The sequence below is a fragment of the Gracilinanus agilis genome, chromosome 6, assembly GCF_016433145.1.
Source record: "Gracilinanus agilis isolate LMUSP501 chromosome 6, AgileGrace, whole genome shotgun sequence".
Lineage (NCBI taxonomy): Eukaryota > Metazoa > Chordata > Mammalia > Didelphimorphia > Didelphidae > Gracilinanus > Gracilinanus agilis.
The window spans coordinates 111138363-111160177 of NC_058135.1; the positions used below are offsets into that span (position 1 = coordinate 111138363).

Genomic DNA, 21815 nt, shown 5'->3' on the forward strand with positions numbered 1-21815 from the left:
GGCATAGTGCTACTCAAAAACCTCCCACCTATACATATTCCATCCAATTGATTCATTTGCTGTCTCCAGGGAAAGTTAAGGCAATCAGTTATTCACATCTTAGTATGAATTATATCAATCAAATCTATCCCTAGTTGTGATCAGCCACTCTTAGAAACTACAATGGGGGAGTAGCAATGAATGAGAGGGAATTGATGGATGTAAGATTATGGGAAGAAAGCAAAAGGGAAAGAAAAAATTAATTTTGACACATTAGGCATATATTTTTAATTATGAAGTAGTAATGCCCAAGTTAGTATCTAAGAAACCATTTGGAAAGCTGAAAACCAAATTTTTTGCACTCTAATTCCCCTCAGTTTCTATAGTACAAGCAAGATTCCAGCAATCTAACTTCTCATTCAAAAAGTGTTTGCTGATTTGAACTCAAGTGAATTGAAGAAATGAAGGAAGGAAAAGGGAGGAGCGAAGGAAGGAAGCAAATACAAATTATAAGTGACTTTCTATTGGAGGAAAAAGCAAATCAAAGCAATCTTGTCCTATGACCTTCCTCCCCTCTCAGCATCTTTCAGGCTTTTCTACTCATGAAAACCTCTGAAAAGTATTATAAATGAATGTCAAAGTCTTCTGTATAACAACACAAAGTTAAATATTTATTATATACTATAGGAAATATCATGAGGGATGCCTTTTTTTTTTCATTTATTTTAGGAGTTAAGCAGAATAAGAAGCAAAAAGACCCCCCCAAAAAAACCTATATTATATTAGACTTGATCTAATCTATTCAAAATTTCTGCAAACTCTGAATACTGAAACTGTCTATACAAGGAATCATCTAGTATGAATCTCTGCATTTATCACCTGGGCTAGATTATCTTCAGTTACAATTTTCTATAAACCCTCCAGTTCTGTTCAGATTGGCTTCAACCACCAGCTAGCTACATACCAGTGAGGGATCAACTTCAACTAACATATTAAAACCTCAGTTTGTGTTATCTCCCAGTCTTTATCAGACTTGGAACTATTTCACTGGTTTGACTATTTTTATTATGTAGAAAGTTGTCATAAAATAATGTTTTCTTAACACCAATTTTAAAAAGCTCTCTTGCTACATCAATGTTTCTAATATATTCACCTCAAAATTCACTAATTCCATACAAAATGACAATAATTTCAAACCTTATGTTTTAAAAATTCAGAAATAATGCTGTCAGGACATAAATCATCATCTTCACTATTGTGTCTCAATGTGGGACCATCATTATTTTTTACAAAATCCATCCAGGGTTTCAGATGATCAGGTAAAGATATTAAACAAAAAAAAATTTTAATGGAGGATGAACCTTTAATAAGTTAAGAATTCAGTTAATAATGTAAAGTTTTCTATATGGCAATTTAAAAAGATATAAAATAAGTTTACTTTATGAATTACATCAATATAGGACACTATGAAAAGACTATTTTCCCCATCACATAAAACATCCCAAGGGACTTTTCCAAGGCAATTCCATGTTTGAATAATTTCAAAATAACAAAACTATTAACCATGCTAGTAATATATAGTCATCCAAGGTCCATATGGTAAGTACTGATTCCACAAATATGACAGGTAAAAAGAAGGAAACAAGCAAGCCTGGTTAAAATGAAGATTATAATGGATTTGTTCTAGACATTTATTTCACAAACTTTTTTCCTCCCAACAAGTTCCACAGGTGGTCTACTACTACATTCCCATTTGGATTCAAAGATAAACATTATGGAGACCAATCAGAAGATGAAAATATAGACCCTAATCATCAACACAAATTGTAATCAAATCCTATTTGTTCTTTAATTTTTCAAGGCAGACATATGACTATAAAGGTCTTTACTTCTTGATACATCTAAATATATTGCTGTAAAGCATATTGAATATCTGTGTTATCTTTTGACTTTTCCCTCAATTCAATTTGACAGTTCTAAAATAATTTATAGATCTATGTGTGAAATGAAGGCATAAAAACAATATTTTAAGGAAAGAAATATGGCTTTAAAGGAACACACCCAAAGTTTAATGATTTGAAAACTTCCTTTAATTTTCAATGAATAACATGCTACTGCCTGGGTATGACCATAAACTGACTAATTCAACATTTAGATGGATTCAACATTTAGATGAGTTTTTAATGATAAACATTCTGAGGAGGGTGATGGGAATTGTGCCTCCCTCAAGGAATGTTGCATTCTTTTAGCTTTAATACTTATAATCGCCTCACAGACATTGAAGAACCCTTGGAACAGAGAAATCTATAAATCTATATAAGTGAGTCTACCATGAATGCTCTCTTAGCATCTAATATGTGTGCGACCAACCCGATGCTAAGAATGGAAGAGAAAAAGCACAAAGCGATCACCAAGTCTTAACACTGATACTTAGAAAACATCAAGCATTTCCTCAAAGACAGACAAGATGACTCTAAAAAATACAAAGGGATAAGCATAATCTACTTAGGCATATCAGTATTATGAATTTATTAGTTACACTGCAAACTAACAAGTAAACGGTTAGTGTTAGGGGACCACACACAAATTACAATACCTGAGATTTAGTGCATTCCTTTGAGCCAAAATGAAATGAGTGCCATAAAGGAGGAAAGGAAAAGATGAATATTATCAGACATGCTATAGTACATTTGCCAAAAATGAAGATAATGTTAAAATCAGGTTAAGAATGGCCCTAGATCACCTCCCCGCTCCCATCCGTTGGCTGGATGTAGCAATGCTCTACGCATAAAGGTGCCATATAGGCCATGCAAAAGCAGTGCACTCAGAATTAAAAGTATTTGTGCAATATGATCATGCAATTCATTTTTTATCAACTCCACTCTCTCCTTTTTTCACTGCTAGCTAACTTTCTTTAAAGTACAGTGTTCTTGTTAAATGTAACACATACAGGCCCATTTCTAAGGAAGACAGCTTAATCTACTTCTTTACACTATAGAACAGCATTCTACAGATAATTAAAGTATTTTGCTTCTTAATGCTGAGATTTATTTTATTTAGGTGAAATAAGAGTCAAATAATGTTCAGTTATAATAAATTTACAGAAATTAGGGGTCTAAATATGATGTAATCTTCAATCCATTGCATTAACATGAACATTTTATAATTGTTTTCATCAATAGTTTATTTCATAATTCAAATAGCAATAAGAACCAACATAAATTTGTAATACGTTCATATTTTTATCTCGCCTGTAAACAAATATCTCTATTGATCAAATTAGTTTTTAAAACATGGTTTTCAAAGAAGTGTTTTAGTAAGCAGAATAAAAAATGTGAACCAGTTCCAGAAAAAGGAATTGGATTCAAAAGGGATAGACAACATTTCTAAGAAAAAGTGGGTAGCAAAATATTGGCTTTGAAATAATTGAGCAAAATAAATAAAAATATCTATTGATGGCATTCCCCCCCCAAAAAAGGAAATAAAATTCCATTTATTAATAAAAGACTTTTTAAAAAAATCTTAACCTTCTGTCTTAGAACTGAATAGTGATTGTAAGGCAGAAGAGCAGTAAGGGTTAGGCAATTGGGGTTAAATAAATTGCTCAGCTAGGAAGTTTCTAAGGCCAGATTTGACCTCAGGTCCTCCAGACTCCAGGCCTGGCACTCTATCCACTGGACTACCTAGTTGCCCTATAAATTTCCATTCTGAAACAAAATCATGAAATCTTAAGTTTAGATATGAAAGAATCTTCCTTTCAAAGTGGGAGAGTCAGGATTTGAATCCTGATTCCCTGGCTCCAAGAGATGTCTTTGAATCATTCCTACAAGCATAAAATAAAGGCATATTTGGGAAAACAATTCAATAGACTCTACCATATCTGGGTCTATTTACATTTATGTTGTCTACCCCATCAAAATGTAAGTTATCTGAGGGCAGGAATTGTTTTTGTTTTTTTTCTTTCATTTAGGATAAGGTCTAGCATCAAGTAAGCTCATAATAGCAGCCTGATTGATTGAATGACACATGGACTTTTGAGTATTTGGGAAATTTTTTTATGATAATAATATTTTACACAAGTTACAGAACATGATCATGGTGTACAGACTTCCTATGGTTTTTATGCTAGATTAGTAGTGAATATGTTATTTTCTCTTTGCCAGAGAATTGACAACAAAAAAACCTTTCATAGATTTCTAATGCCAACCCTCCCAAGCAAACAAAGCTGACTTTGTGGTGAATAAAAGGAAACTCTATCCAAAAGAGCTAAATAAAATGACTCAACTATGAAATTCATGCTAAATTAAGAGTTAGTGGAGGGAGAGTTGATGGCCAGGATTGCACTAAGTATGAAAATTTCCATTTGATAAACAAAATACATGAAATTTGGCATAAAATAGTCTATCTATACCTCAGTGAAAACTATAAAAATTAATGAATTTGTGACAAATCAATGTCAAGACAAAGTCTGTAATGTACCCATTTTACAGTTACACTCATCATTCACAGTAATAAGGAAAAGGCTATGAATGAGATGGGTGGAGAAATTATTAAAATTAATTCAAGTATGTCCTTTTATATATATATATTTTTTGTTTGTTTTCTTTAAGGATCAAAAGGTAACCATGTTACCAAAGGCTATTCACATAATGGTATTTTATATGCCATTTAGTTAACAAAAGATTCACAGAATGGTGATTTGGAGAACTAATAAAACAACCCAAAAAGAGGAATCAAGAGACATAGATTTTAATGCAGATTGCCATTGATTTTCTTGGCCAAACCAATGAATTTCTCTATGGCTCAGTTTTTTCATATGTAGATTTGGAAATTATTTTGTATCGTCTTGGAAACTGTTATATCAGGACATGTCCCCACTGCTTTAAGAAAGGGGACCATTTCCATATTATCTTGAGCTTTTTTTTTTTCACAGTAACAAGAGCCAAATATTCCTTTCAAACAAAATTGGGGAGGGGGGAGGGGCGCCAAGATATTATAAAGTACTATTTCATCTTCATAAATATATTATTAGCAAAAAGTGTGTATAACACTCAATTTATTAAATTATCAAAACTTGAAGATTTTCATTGTATTTTATGTCCAATGGACCAGCAAAAATAAGAGTAAAATTCACTTTTTAAAAAAATTCTTTTCAATATGAAAATTATGTGGCTACAAGTAAGGCACATCCTATCTTGCATTTTAAGTTAAAGATTCACTAATAAGATTTTCCTTCCCCAAAGTAAAAATTAGTCACACAGATCTACACAGCTTTACCCACAGTACCACATTTAAAATGTCCCTCTTGAACAAGACTTTTCCCAACAATCTATAAACCAAAACTCTATTTCTAAAACAAAATATTTTAGTAACTTACCGTATGATAACCTCTAGGTAAAGGAGGCTTTCCGACAGGGTAAGGATCCACAGTGTCAATGATTGTTTGTCTTTCACCTTTCTGGTTAATTTTTCTAAATCTCCTTCTAGACTGTCGATGAGAAGCTTGTCGTTGAAAATATTCTTCATTTTCATCCATATAGTCCACCTAAAAAAAAAAAAAATGGAAGGCTTATTTTTCCTCCCAAAAAAAACACATATGGGCCTTCTTCCATTGATAAAGCCTATGGATCTCATTCAATTTCAATGGATGACCCATATTCCTTTGCTCTTAGCCATGTGCAGGCATGTTTTCTAGACAAACCTTCAGTGTACTGGAGCTCCTCTGAAACTAAGTGCTTCTTCCTGATATTTAATTTATGAAGGGGCATTTTCAGTTCTACTTTGGAAAATGTGGTTAGCTATGAACTTCCTGCAATTCCAAGGCCAAGAATAGTTTAAGTTGTCTTTGTACTGACTTACATGAGAAAGAGATCAGAGGACATATAGTAAGCAGCTTATTGGCTAGAGGAACTATTACATTCTCTTAACCAAAGCACAGGAAGTTGATCTACATGACTCAATTTTAAAATCCTCTAAATCCCAAAATGACAGAGTTAACAAAAGGAATTTGGTAGATTATATAAGGATTTCTCTTATAATTTGATGTATGATTTTTTTTTGTAGTTACATAGCATCAGTTACTTATTTTTCAAAGTAACTCTTCATTTAGAATACTTTAAAAAGAGTAATGGACAAAGTAGATACTTTTTAAAAAAGCAAAATAACTTGAAATTCTTCTACAGTAAATATATAAAACAAATAAATTGATCTTTTTGGATACCCAATAATATGGAATACAATTTATACTCCAAGACTATTCTTTTATATTTGGAAAACTACTTCTTAGTCATATGTATGGAAAGCTACAGGGAATTTTTTTTTTTTAATGTCACTGTTGGTTCACAAAATCCCCACTAAGAGATGAAACTGCTTTTAAAGTCCTGCTATTGGAAATTGCTATGGCAGTGCCAACAATTTCACTCTTAACTACCTTTCCAGTCTAACAACAGATTTTTTTGTTGACCAGGAAACAAAGAAAGAGTTTTCATCAAACTAAAATCAAACCTTGTAATAAAGAAAAATCTCCTTGCTAAAAATTCCTCTCCAACACAAGAGGATCTAACCCTAAAATCCCTTGAAGAAAATTGCCCAGAGCTGGCCACTAGAACACAACTTTTAGTGAAAACTTTGAACAGCCAGGCATATTTTAAAAGAGCACTGCTTAGTTTTAAAATGGCATCATGGAAACATTATTATCAAATTGCTTATGCCTTATGTATCTATTCTCCACCTAAAAACTTTGATCCTGAATGAAAAATCAAAGGTATATTACATTAGCAACTTTTATAGAGAAAACAAACTTTATACATATAGCATACTGAAGTTCTACAAAGGAAATGAAAAATAAAGAGAAATGTCATTGGTATTCATATTCCCTGTTAATTGTGTCTAACAAATTAGAATATATCAGAGTCCTTTGGCTCCTGTAATCCAATCCATTATTTAAAAGTCCCTTGATCTTCTTTAAATTAAAAACTAAAAAGAAAAAGTCAAAGTTACTTACATCTAATATTATGTTGCTCATTTAGTTTTCACCTCTCATCTCAATCAGCACTTGGAGAGCTAAATACTACAACTCAAGGATTCTTGCCAAATTTCAGATAAATAGTACACAAAGATTTGATACACAAGGTCTATGAAACAGCTCCCTTAACTTGCCTTCTTAGCTTTTGTATCCAAAATCTATAAATAAGCACAACTATCCAGATCCTAACAATCCTACGAGGAAATAACCATTCACTTTTCCATTCAATGTTACATAATACAAAGCACCACTAAGGTGTTAAAAAAAATTCTTACTTGGAATAGTCACATACATATTTTTAAATACAGTTTATTGGAGGAATTTAGTATTTTAGGAAAGTAACCACACAGGAATATACTTACCACAATCATTTCAGATGGTTCCAAAACAATGCATTCACAGCCCCGCCTAAAGCTTCCTGCAGAACGTTTGCCAAAACTGTGGGAAAAAATAGATAATCAAAACAAATTCAAAGCTTGAAGGCATTCACAACATATAGCTAAACACTCTCCCAGATAAATAAAAGGACTATGAAGAACAAATAATCAAGATTCGTTCTTTATCAAGAAACTTGACATGAAGAAATTTGACATGAAAAGATACTATTTTAGCTGAAGTTTAAAATTTTAGACTAAGCTCCAAGTTTTCAAGGATGATTGCTAACATAAAATGCTTTCCAATTGAGTAGTATGCATTTAGCGCAATAACTGAAATATATTAAGCACTTAATAAATGCTTCATCTAATCTTTAGCTTAAATACTACATAGAGATAGCAGACAAACAATTGAAAAGTGCATTAATTTTATTTGTGAAGTCATCTATAGATTTAATAAAACACAACTAAATGGTGTTTTAAACTAACCACACCCCCATCCCTCATAATAACCCCCCACACACACACACACAAAATCAGGTAATCGATCATATGAGACAAAGACTATGTGTCCTGTTAAATTCAATAATCCTTTATTGATAATTACAATGTACAGGACTCTGCCAAATAAATGAGTCATAGTCACTGCCCTCAAGATGCTTAAAGAAAGAATAAAATACTATCAAATAAGTATCATTTGAAACTGGCTATACAAGCAGAAAAAAAAAAAAAGGAAGTTTTCATCCCACAATCAATGAAAAAGCAAAAATGACAGAAGATGGGAATAACTGATGGAGGGATTATGGAAAGACAGGCATACTAATGCACAGCTGGTATCTATGAATTGGTTTGATCGTTGTAGAAAGCCATAAGAAAGTGACAGAATCATCCATATGTTTTGACCCAGAGACCTATACATATGCATTTCTCCTATACATATATTTTAAGGAAGTCAATGAAAAAAGTAAGACCTCGAAGTGATTAAAATGTTTATGCAACCAATTTTTGTAGTAGCAAGGAACTAGAAATAAAGCCAAACAATTAGAGATGGTTAAACCATGGTTTATAGATATAATGGAATATTGCTGTGTTGTTAAAAAATAATAACTATGGCAAAGGGAAGCAAGAGAAGATATACATATATTTATCTCTGAATTGATGCAAAGTACGCAGAATAGGGAAAGTAATGTACAGTGATGAAAAGGAAAGAACAAGACAAATTGAAACTGAATGATATGAAATTTTAATGCTCAAATTTGTCTCCAAAGAAGGGACACGAGAAAGCCTCACCACACTTTCTGTACAGAGAGGGAGACGGAGGCTGAGGAATAGAACATAAGGTCACTTAACTCCTTTTTTCCCCTCTCTTTGATTTGCTGTAAATAACAAGGTAGAGAAGGTCTCTAGGATGGTGAGAGAGGAAATAAATGTAGGCAATATAAATACCAAAGATATCAATAATATTTTATTTTATTATTTTTTCTATCAATTTTTAGAATGTCAAAGGCTAAGCAATTGGAATTGTTACTTGCCCAGGTATTGCACAGATAGGAAGTGTCTAAGGTGAAATGTGAACCTGGGACACCCAAGTCCCAGGTCTGGTGTTCTAAAATATTTTATTTTAAAGCAAAAAAAAAAGTAAAAAAAAGTATATTACTTTACGAAAAGTAAAGTTTATAATGTTTTATTGTGTCATCAACGTAAGTATTTTTTATGGATACAAATCACAACCCATTTTATTCTTCTTATCCTTCAACTTTTTTTTCAATCCTATGCTAAAATACCACAAGGGGAAATATTAATAAAGCTTAATGAGTGCTAACTATCATAGAAACTGGACCCATAACTTCATTGGTATAAGGGGAACTCCCAGATGAGGAAATTCTCTCTATCAGTGGAGGTTAGCATTATTTCTGTAACTCACCCATAAACCCAGGGTCACAGAGCCAGTATGTCAGAGGTAAGATAAGTGTAGATCTTCTTGATTTCTATCTATTATTCCATGCTGACTTTGTTGTATATTATACCCATTATATCTATTTTTCAATTGGCATAAAAAAAAAAAAAGGTTTCCTTCTTTAAAAGGTTTCCTTAGACGAGGCAGGTTATGGCTAACGCTTAAAAATTTGGTTGATTTACAAAAAGGAAATGAAATAGCTTTTAAAAGAAAATGCTTACATCAACTAAAAATGTATTATACATTTCCATGATACTTCTAAATATTGCCTAGAAAATGAAACTGGCTCCATTTCCCCTAAATTCTCCCTTACAAAAAAATAGCATGCAACTAGATGTTATTGCAGGGGGTTACATTGCTCAATAAACCATTTTTGCTTTCAAGAAGTCAGTCATATTTTATATTATATATCCAGAATGAAGACAAGAAAACTCTGCTTTAGAATGGAAGCTTTGGGACACAATTGTTTTAGTAGGGACAACATCACCTGTGTACTTTTTCCACCTATGACCTTGAATGATGAAGGAGATTGCATATCTACTCATGGCTGTCTAAAAACAAAAGTCAATAGGCAGAATCTAAAGCCCAGAAAAAAATGATTCTGAAGGTTAGGTGCTACCTGATAAATTATTTGATACAAGACTTATTTGTTGAAATAAATTGAAGACTAAAGCAAAAAAGGTAAGGGGGTCACAAACAGTCAGGTGACTCGTTGGATTGAGAGAAAGGAGAGGTCCTGGGTTCACTTACTAGCTGTGAGATCCTGGCTAAGTCACATAACCACCATTGCCTAATTTTTACCTTAAGCTCTTCTGTCTTGGAACTAATATAGAGTATTGATTCTAAAGGGGATGGGAAGGGGAGGGGAGGGAATCTAGGAAAAATTACTGATGATTCTTCCATAATCACTCTGAAAGTATTAAAATTCCCTTTTTGAAAATAACCCCTCTCCCACCTCACCCTGGCCCATCCAGAAAAGACTCTGGCCCATGTCTAAAATGGCGATTGTCAGGGCTTTCATGCCTATTAGTGATGGGACTAGATACATGAGTGGCCATTGCACTTCCTAAAAAGAAGAGGGAAATAGGAAGAAAAAGAAGGCGGGATGAAGGGAGGGAGGGAAGGAAAGAAGGGAGGAAGTAAAGGACTGGAGAGAGGAAAGAATGTTTAACAAGCTTGCAATTTCTCTTTCTGTAGACTATAGAAAATTACAAGCATTATTGATGGGATTTAAAAACCTTCAAAGGGAGAAAGTTAAATATATGTTCTTATATAAATTGTATTTAAAGTCAACATATATTAAAGAAAAAGAAAACCAAAAATCAGGAGTTTTTGAACATTTTTTGTGTTATAAACCATTTGATCTACATGAACAAAATAAAATGCAAAGGATTATAAAGAAAACAAATTATCCTGAAATAATTTTTTTAAGTTTGCAGGCCACAAATTAAGAACCTCCAACATAAAAAGATGACATTTACAACCTTTTCCCCTTTCCTAAAGTCTATCATATTTATTAGGAAGTCCTATAGAAAAGAATTCACTTTTTCAAATTTCTAGGTTAACCCATTGCTATTATAAGATCACTGGTTCATAGTTCTAAACCTGGAAGTCTTCTATTCCAATTCTAATTTTACAAGTAATGAAAAACTTAGGTACCTAGGGATAGGAATTTGAATTTACTTCCCTTGACCCTAAGCTCGATGCTTCAAATTTTTTGCCTTTTCCACTAAATTATGCTACCTCCTTGTCCTTCAGATTAGTGACCAACAGAGCAAGCAACTGAAACTAATAAATATCAGCTCTTGAATAGTGATTGACTCCCTGGCAAAATTGTGAAATGACAGTTTGACAACCCAGGCAGAGCAGGTTTGGCTATCTCTATCATCTAGAGCAAAGGTGCCAAACTCACTGGCCATAAATTTGAAGAACTCCTGGATGTGGATTGTGACAAGATTTAAATGTAACTAGTAAATATTTAATAAAATAAATAAAAATATAATTAAACAAAGATAATGTTAATTTATGGTTTTCTCAGTAACTGCCATTTCTATTTGAGTTTTAACTCTTCTGGTCATGGATGACCAAGAAAGTATGAGCTAAAATGTAACAAACTAACAGCAGAAAGCTAATCCCTAGACCCTAAAATGTTCAGTCAGTCAGCACCACTACCACAACTATAGTCCAGGGGGTTTGCGACCAGTCATAGCAGAGCTCAAGTCAACCCCCAGCCTCCTCCCAGTGTCTCAGAGAACCAAAATGCAACTTCTTACTATGGCTGGGACATCAGTGCTCTGACCTGTCAAAGCACTAAGCTAGATAACTGAAGATCAGAAGAAACTAAAGTAGGATGATGGAGTGTGTGTAGATCCATAAAGCCTGACTGAAGCAAAGGGTCTGACATGCCCGCAAAAGTCTCTTCATGAAGAGACTGAAAGCAATGAAACATGAATTGCCCGCCACAGGAAGAAGTTGAAACAACTTTGAGGTCCAGCCCCCAGAGAAATACAATCCAAAGGGAAGGAGTCAGAAGTAATGAGAAGGTCAAGAAAATAGTATGGAATTACTAAAGATCTCAGGACAAAAATTCAGCTTTAAACATATTACTTGATCCTCATAAACAACCTTATGTTCCTTGTAAACAACTCAACTGGACCTTCTTTAGTGCCTAGAGGTGGACACTAAATGTATGTCAAGCCCAGATCTCCCCAGACTCCCAAACTCTTTCCACTACTCTATATTAACTCTTGACTTGGCAATGAAAGACGACGACCCCCATTTTATATATAAGGAAGTTGAGGTTCAAAGAAACGAGCTGCCTTTTCCAGGACTTGTTCAGTCATTTTCAACTGTATCCAATTCATGACCTTATTTGAAGTTTTGTTAGCAAAGATACTGGAGTGATTTGCCTTTTCCTTCTCCAATTTATTTCATACATGAGGGAACTAAGGTAAATAGGGTTAAATGTCTTGTCCAGGGTCACCCAGCTAGTAAGTGTCTGAGGAGCTTGAAAAAAGCCAATAAACCAACAGGAAAGAGATTAATAATATAAAGGAACATAATCTCCAAACTGGAAAAAAGAATCCAGACATCTATAAATAAATAAAAGGTAAGACAAAGAAAAATGCTACAACTCCTGATAAGGAAGAAGACCCAGTAGATTCCTTTGTGGGAATGTTCAAAAGAAAAATAAGAATTGTGAAAGTAGAATTTATGATCACCATGGCAAAAATAAATGGTAGAATGGGAAAACTTCAATCCTTGATGTTAAGTATTGCCAAAGAGATACTAACTGATTAGAAATCCAAATACACAGAAGAGAAAAACAACCTGAAAGAAGAAAAGTAAAAAAGAAAGAAAAAAGAAAATATGATCTCCAAAAAGAAAAAGACAGATATAGACAGACTGCTCCTGTCTAACTATTTTCAACTTTAGACAATTCACAAAATGAATGTTCACAGTCATTTTGACACATATTCACTCTGCTACACTGCCCCCAACACATAGAGCCCAAAGGGGGAAAAAAAATTCCACACAACACTAGGAAAAGGACAGGGCTGTCAATTCTCCTGGAAAAATCAAGGAAGAAACCACTCAAGCCCTACCTTGACACAAAAAATATTGACACAAAAAGAAAATAAAAACACTACAAGACAGAATTATCACCCCACCCAATATTCAACCTTTACAGAGTGGAGGAAATGAAAAGGCAGATCATTATAAGGTTTAAACTGGAAATAAAGAGAGGGAAGGAAAACTAGAACTATAGGGCAAATTTTTCTACTCTAGTGTATTTTGGTACAAAAATCTGGCAGAGAACCTAGACTTGAGGCCCAATTCCATTGTTCACAAGCTGTGTCTGATTAGACAATTTAATCTACTTCTATGAACCTCCTTTAACTTCCTGTTATATAATACCTGTAGCATCTTGGACCTGGAAGAAACCTCAGCTTCTCTAGACTAGCTCCTTCACCTCAACAGAGGCAGACATCCAAAAAGATGACTTGTCCTACCCCACACAAGTAACCAGGGGTGGAATCAAGACTCAAAACCCAGGTATTCCTGACCCCAAACCTCTACTCCACCATGCTTTATATTTTGCAAAGTGGTTTGTATGCATTATTTTGTTTTTTTATTTTAATAATGACAGAGAAGTGATGGGTTTAGATCTTAGAATAAAATTTCTGTAGAGAGTTTGTTTGCTTAAAATTTATTTCAAGGAATTAGTTTTCTTTTTTGGGATGATAATGGATGGGAGGGTGAGAAAATAAGATGTTGTAGGCAATAGGCAAACAGGGTTGTCCAAGATCACATAGCTAGTAAGTGGCTAAGTCTGGATTTGAACTCAGGAAGATGACTTTTCCTGAATACAAGCCTGACATTCTATTTATACCTCCAAGCTGGCTATAAGTTGTGGGACTCAGCTCACAACAGGAACAAGCATACCATTGATCCAAATCATAATAATCTCATGTTTCTATCAACTATATCTATAAAGTTGAACAAACTTAAGTACACAGAGTCACAATTTCATGTATTCCCCCAAAGGCGACAAACTTTGGAAAATGGGCATTATATGTAAGTAAAGGCATTTTACAGATCAAGCTATTGAGAGGGCACATTACGACTAATTTTAGAAGGGATATGCAAGTATAAGCAACAGCAAATGCCTAATAAGTGGCACAGTTAGGTTTTTTTTTAAATGTACATATAATTATTTCATCTGAATCTCTGATTTTTTTGATGTAAGAAAGCCAGGTTTTCTGACGCCAAATCCAGTGACTTCTATTAAATCTTTTTGGGGTGGAGGGGAAGGAGTCCTTTATTCTAAAAGGAAAAGGAACTCTGATAGAATATAATCTCGTTAAGGGCGAGGGCTCTATTTATTTTTGTCTTTGCATTCCTATCACATAACGACAATTAATGTTTGTTGATTGGTTTTAGAAAGATTTTTTCAATATATCTCAAAATATTAAGAGATTAATTAATTAGACAGTTTTTTTTTTCTGGTTTTCTAGAAAGCAAACATTCCTCACTCTTCAGCCAAGTTATTCATAATGAGCTTCTTTGGAATTCAGTCTATGACCAGACCTGTCCTTAAAGCTATCAGGCTTGGTAGAACCTTTCCATCCCAATGCCTCATCAAAGTAGGATTTGAGTGAGGGGAAAACAGTAGTGCAGAGAATGAAACAAAAATATATTGCTGTTGTAAAAGTTCCATTACATCTACTTTTTCACTTGATAGTAATCTCGTTTTATATAATGATAAGAGCTAGCATTTATATAGATCTTTAAGCCTTTGCACAGTGTTTTACAAATATTAACTAATTTTATCTTCAAAACAACCTTGGAAAGTAGAGGCTATAATTACTCCCACTTTGAGGATAAGGAAACTTAGGCAGAGTTTAAAAGATTTTCCCAGTCACATAGGCTCACAAGTATCTAAAACAGAATTTGAACTCAGGTCTTCCTGACTCTAGGTCTACTATTTAGCTATTAGTCACATTTAGCAATTCCTGCTTCATGCTTGCCCTAACATTCACAAGATCCTATTACTGATATGGAAATTAAAGTTTTTCTTTTCCAGAGTTCCCCATATCATATCTGTCAAAGCCAATACCTGCGAGAGGTGGCAGGGGATAGTGGAAGGAAGGCGAGATTTGGAGTTAAAATATTCTGAGTACAAATCTTAGCTCCATCACCATCTGCTTATGTTATCTTAGACAAGTTATTTGACTTTTCTGGAACCCAGTTCTCCATCTATAAAATGAAGAAGCTGAATCAATTGAAAGACTGGCTAACCAAATAGTAACATACAAATGTAATGAATATCATTGTGCCACAAGAAACAATGAGGAATAAGAAAACTATGAGGAATTCCAGGGAAAAGAGAAGAATTATAAGAATGATACAGAATGAAAATTTTAAAAAGAAATGAAAAAATTATTTACAATCATAGTAACCATGCAAATGGAAAAAACAAAAACAAAGGACTGAATAATTCATAATTTTAATGACTAAGTTCAGCTTCAAAATGAGATAAAGATGTACATCTTTCCTTTCAGTGAACAGGTAGGGAATAAGGGAGTACAATATTTCATATATCTAAAGATTTGGTTGGTGTTAGATTTGTTAAATTCAATTTTATAAATATTTTAAATGTTTTTACAAAAGAATGGAGAAGTTGAAGGATATCTTGTGAAGCAAAGATGATATGAAACCCAAATTTATGAACAATTCTTAATTTAAAATTATAAATAAGAATAAATCGATTATTTATTTTTCTCTTGGGTACTGGTTTAATGAAGTCCAAAGTGGTTTGTTACAAGAAACTTGTCTGAAAGGCACAAGGGGCTCCCTCAAACTGTAAGAAAAGAAGTACTATTTACTCTTCCCTATCCTCTTTTGATCCTAATCTCTTTGACTTCACAGCTAATGTTCTTATAAAAGGACAGTAATAAATAAGAAGTGTGGAGGAAATGAGTATTCTAAGCAGAGCTCACATTTACTAGCAAGGTAGTAAAGACTCTATTTAGGAAGAAGGGTCAAGACATTTAAAGGGTTTCTCTACCACATCTTTTCTTCAATATTCTAGAACAGCAGCATCAGACTCAAATAGAAATGTATCCTTTTAGACCAGGGGTCGATAACCTTTTTGGCTATGAGAGCCATAAACGTCACGTTTTTTAAAATGTAATTTCGTGAGAGCCGTACAGTGCTCACAGTGCGCTCCTGTAACAGTGCCTGAAAAAAAATTGACTTTATGGCTCCTGCAGAAAGAGCCACATCTGGCCCTCAAAAGAGCCAGATATGGCTTGAGAGCCATACGTTGTCGACCCCTGTTTTAGGGGCTTATTAACTGAGAAAACCACAAATCAGCATTATCTAGGATGTACTGTATTTTAATTTATTATCATTAAACATGTACCAATTATATTTCAATCTGAAATTTCCCTCCACTAGTATTGCCAGTTCTTGCACTTCCACTTTGACCAAGTGTGGTGGCACCTTTAAAAGCAGTTTATAGATAATTCTGAGGGACTTAAGAGAAAGAATGATATCCACATCTAGTGAAAGAACTGTGGGAATAGAAATCCAGAAGAAAACATAAAATTTGTCACTTGTCTATATGGGTATATGATTTGGTGTTTTGATGTTAAAAGATTACTCTGGGGCAGCTGGGTAGCTCAGTGGATTGAGAGTCAGGCCTAGAGATGGGAGGTCCTAGGTTCAAATCCAGCCTCAGACACTTCCCAGCTGTGTGACCCTGGGCAAGTCACTTAACCCCCATTGCCCACCCTTACCACTCTTCCACCTAAGAGCCAATACACAGAAGTTAAGGGTTAAAAAAAAAAAAAAAGATTACTCTACTGCAAAAACTAGTAATATGGAAATAGGTTTTGAGTGATAATATATGTATAACCTAGTGGAATTGCTTGTCAACTCCAATAGGAGAGAGGGAAGAGACAATAAGAACCATGTAACCACGGGGGAACATTTTTTTAATTAAAAAATTTAAAAATTTCGATTAAAAAAATTTTATATACTTGTGTTGCTAACACTAAGGTTTAACTGAACTTACCTTGTTTTATCCCTATTGCTTTGTTTTGCTTTTTTAAGCCCTTACCTTCTACCTAATACTAAGTATTGGTTCCATGGCAGATGATTGGTAAAAGCTAGGCAACTGGGGTGAAGTGATTTGCCAAACACAGCTAGGAAACGTCTGAGGCCCGATTTGAACCAAGGACCTCTTGTACCTTGGTCTGGCTCTCTCTCCACTGAACTATACAGCTGCACCTTATCACTATTGTTTTTAAGAAAGCTGCTGGATTTGTAATATTTATTAGCCTCAGTCACAGTGAATGCCAACCTGAAACAAGACATGTTTATCAATCAGAAAAGAGTGCTCACATAAATTTGCCTTGGGACAACAAGTGTCTTTTGGTGTCTTCAGATCAGCAAATAAACTCTTCTTTGATCCTTTTTCCTGTCATCAGTCATTCAGTGTACCCCTGACTCTGCCCTTCCACTTATCTGATCTCAGTGTGACCCACCCCCTCCCAGCTTCCACACATTTAATTTTGGGGAAATAACTCACTTTTAAGTCCAACCTGTATTACTGACACCATTCTACAACTCACATAACCCACCCCCACCTCCAAATAGCACCACGTTTTCAAAAAGCCAAATATGCAAATTCTACAATAAAGATGTCTTCCTGTCAGCTTATCTCTAAACAACTTCCTTGCAAAAGCCGGTTTTAGTGCTTTCACTATGAGATCCTTAAAAGTCACATCATTCTTTTCTACCTTAAGGTATCCCAAAATAGAGCATTATGGAATCAATGACATATTCCTTCTGCATCTCCTTTTATACTTAACTAGCATGTGGAATGCTTTGTGGAAGCAAAGGTGAGCCAGAATTAATCTTTGTTTTGACATCAAATAAGATGGAGAAATAGAAATTATCAAATATTTATGAAGTTTAATGTTGCTACAGCTGCAAAATGCTATGGCTTTATGGCACAAAGAAAAATTCAGATTCGTAGCTTCTCAAGAAATGAAAGAGATCTCGATGGCCAGCCCCTTTAGCCCTTCATATAAACTAGTAAGCGGTGCAATATACATAAGCTAGTAGTTAGTAGAAGTACTCATAATCAATTGTTAGCTTTTTTTTTTTTTACATACCATAGAAAAGAGAGGCATATTTCCCATATGCAACATCATCTGTTTCCTCCCTGGGGATCAGAATTCACAGCAAAAAATAAAAAGCAGAAAATATGGAGACTGCATTCCATAACAACCTAACATGATGTCAAAAGGCATTTAATGTCGTTTCGACAGATCAGCCCTTCCCTAAGGAATCACCTATTGAATAGCAGGGTAATTTTCCAGTCCCTCACTACGGTCCTGATGGAGTCAGTTTGTCCGACTGCTCCCTGGATATTTTCTCCCACTACCCCAGTGAATATTTGAAATGTATGCTACCATTGAGTATTCAAGTTTCCCAGGCAGACGGGCAGTAGCAGAACACAGAAGGCTGTTCTGTCAACATCCTCAAAGTCCACCCTTTGTATGGGCCTCCACATTCCTTTTTTATGTCACTGAAACTACCCATTGGAATGCAATTCCTCTGGCCTGGAATGTCAGTTTTTCCAAGAGCTGCTATATGCAGAGCTGTGGAAAACTGTAGCTTGTCTGATAATATAGAGACAGGTAGCCTGATTTTACTAAATAACTAAAGCTAGCGACATCCCCAGGCTACTATGACACCTTTACTTACCCTGCCTCTGTAATCAAATGCTAAGAAAAGATAGACAATTGTCAAAACTTCTGGATCTTGTCTTTTAAAAAGAAATGGCAAATCGTGTTTCCAAACCACACTGAATTTACTGAGTAAATTTACCTACCCCCCCCCAAAAAAAAGTAAACTTGGGACTCCCTTCCCATGGACCACACACGGAAACTTAAAGAAAAATCATTTACAAGGAACTGCTAATGCTATCAAATGCATCCTCTACAGGGTAAACATTGAAATATACATGAATTATAGAAATATGCCCAAAAGGAAGCCTGAGTCAAATGCCACTTAATGTTTTTACAATTTTGGTATTATTTTCATATACTTGATAGTAGGAAAAAAAGTCATCTATTTAAACCAACTATTAAAATATGAAATAAAACTCATAAAGTCTAACCCCAACCAAAATTTAGCATTCAATAAAGCACAAAAACGTGAAAATCCAAAACAGAAATTGCCCTAAAATTAGAAATGTGAAATTCGAAAAGGAATCTTAAAAGTTTAAGGGTTTCGATTTTCCTTTAGCATTCATTCGGAAATATACTAACATAATAATTATGATCTAAATCCTTCTAACCTAACATACCTTATAATAGCACAGATTTACGTCTCTGAATAGCAGTCCTCAATATGCAGTAATTACCAATAAAGAGACCAACAGACATTTCAAGGGGAAGTCTCCTAGCTGAATTATTTTGTCCTCAGTTTATGTCGCAGCTCAGCTACTTTAGGCAGCGTCACAGGAGAAGAAGCAACCATTTCGTATTATCAACATTTTTATTCCTATTCCTTTTTTAACAAACTAGCATGTACTGCCTTCAGTCTCTTTCAGGCAACAGCGCTAGGGGCTGCTCTACTATCTACTCCATGCCTTTTCTCTACAGCATTTCTCCGTGTTTTCTCTCACTGTGTTCCTGATTCTGAGGCTGCATGCAGAGAAGATGAGAGCCAACATTCCTTCTTACACTAATTTCCTGCTTGGACGACCCACCCACCTCTCATGGCTGCAATTATGTGTTACACATGTTGTATGGGCACTGTTTCCGCATACCAGCATCGTGACCTCAGTCACTGCCTGACAGATGCTCTTTATCAATTTCTATTAATTCATTATCCACTCTCTCCTAATTCAAGGGCAAGTATGGAAATCTGCAGTGCCTGGTCTCCCATGAGTCTCAAGGTCAAATACTGAGATGTGCTTGACGATGCAAATTCATTGTTAAACTTTCCACGTGCTGTGCCTGCCAAATGGTAAAGCACTTGATTATTTCCAATGGACCAATCCTAAATCACATACCTGGTTTGAGTGATAATTGTAGAAAGATATTTGGAAGTTTAAACCAAGATGGGATGGAGAAGACAAATAAAACTATTCCTGCACTTTATTCACATTTAAATTAATCAATCGAAAAGTATTTACTAAGCACTTACTTTGTGCCAGAAATTTTGATAAGCATCGGAGGATAACACATTAAAAAAGATGTTGAAATAGTTTCTGCCTTGAAGGAGTTAACATTCTATTGGGGAAGACAACATATAAATAACTAGCTATATATGAGATAGACATATAGAGTACATAATAGGTCATCTCATAGGGAAGACACTAGTAACTGGGAGGACCTGGAAAGGTTTTCTGAAGATGGGGGCTAGAAGTGAAAAATTTAAAAAGATCAAGAAACTAAGAAGTGAAGGTGAGAAAGAGGACGATTCCAGATAAAAGGGACAGCCCCCATAAGGCATAAAAGTGGGAAAAAGAGGGTCACGTTTATTGAAGAGCAAGTTGGCCAGTATATCTAGACTATAGAGTAGTGATTCCCAAAGTGGGCACTAACGCCCCCTGGTGGGTGCTGCAGCAATCCAGGGGAGCAGTGATGGCCACAGGTGCATTTATCTTTCCTATTAATTGCTATTAAATTTTTTTAAATTAATTTCCTGGGGGCTAAGTAATATTTTTTTCTGGAAAGGGGGCTGTAGGCCAAAAAACCACTGCTATAGAGTGTGGAGAGAAGCACAACTTAAGAAGACTAGAGGGGGAAACTGGGTAGCTCAGTGGATTGAGAGTCAAGCCTAGGGACGGAAGGTCCTGGTTGAAATCTGGCCTCAGACACTCCCAGCTGTGTGACCCTGGGCAAGTCACTTGACCCCCATTGCCCACCCTTACCACTCTTCCACCAGGGAGCCAATACACAGAAATTAAGGGTTAAAAAAGACTAGAATGATGTGGGGAGGTGGGAGGTGGAAATAAAAGGAGAGAATATTATGAAGAGCCTTAAGGACCAGACAAAAAAAGCCAATCATTGTTGACCCTGAGGGTAATAGGGAAACCTTGGAGTTTATTAAATGGTACAGAGGATGATAGGGTCAGACTTACTCTTTAGGAAAATCACTTTGTCAAAGGAAAAAGAAGCTGAAAGGTAAGACTGAAATAAAATGAAGAAAACAAGCAGCTTTTTCTCCCTCCTTGGATACTAGAGGCTAATAGGATTACCTTTACTTGGTTTGTGTCAATGTAATTAAGCCATCATAGAATGTCTCAGTTGAATCCATCTAGCAAATACTGCAAACAGATCTCTGTTTATCATATAATAAACTGTAAGAGTCCTGTGGGTCAGAACTATGTGCTCTGCACTTGTATATCCTCAGTATTTAGCACTGTGCTTTGCAGGTAGTAAAAATTAAATGAATAAAAAGTCTTGAGCAATTGAATTGTGTATCCAGAAATCAATCTGTTTACATCAAAATTATGGTCTCTAATAATGTTCCACTTGTTATGTCAAATCACACAATACCAAATAAAGACACTAAGGGATAGGTCTATAAAAAGCTGAACAAACGTTGTCCCACCTTCCTCATATAAGGTTTAATAATTCAGGTAGCACTGAGTCATACACTATAAAGAAGACATACAAACAATTGCTTTTCTAAATGGAAAAAATAAAGATCCTGCCCAGATGTATAAAGAAAACTGAGAAGATAAATTAATACATGTAAGATTCACAATGACACATGTAAAACCCAATAAGGGAGGGGGAAAGGGGAGGGAAAGAACATGAATCTTGTGACTATGCAAAAACAAAACCAAACCAACCCCCCCCAAAAAAAAACTCTTAATTAATTAATTAATTTGACAAATTCAAAAAAAGAAAGAAAACAGAGAGAAGGAAAGAGAAAGGGAAAGGGA

At 34.8% G+C, this 21815-nt stretch overlaps 1 protein-coding gene across 3 annotated transcripts in view; it reads right to left on the bottom strand.

Moving 5' to 3' along the window:
- Positions 1–21815, bottom strand: part of RAPGEF2 (Rap guanine nucleotide exchange factor 2) — a 320910-nt gene that overhangs the window by 133399 nt on the left and 165696 nt on the right. For 2 of the 3 annotated variants that reach the window (XM_044681464.1, XM_044681463.1), the window contains exons 5-7: positions 7366–7441; positions 5357–5524; positions 2576–2593 (exon numbers count right to left, since the gene is read on the bottom strand). In XM_044681464.1, coding sequence (XP_044537399.1) covers positions 2576–2593; positions 5357–5524; positions 7366–7441 — 262 coding nt within the window. Of the gene's footprint in view, positions 1–2575; positions 2594–5356; positions 5525–7365; positions 7442–21815 lie in introns of those variants that run through there. The other variant, XM_044681468.1, reaches the window with a different exon arrangement.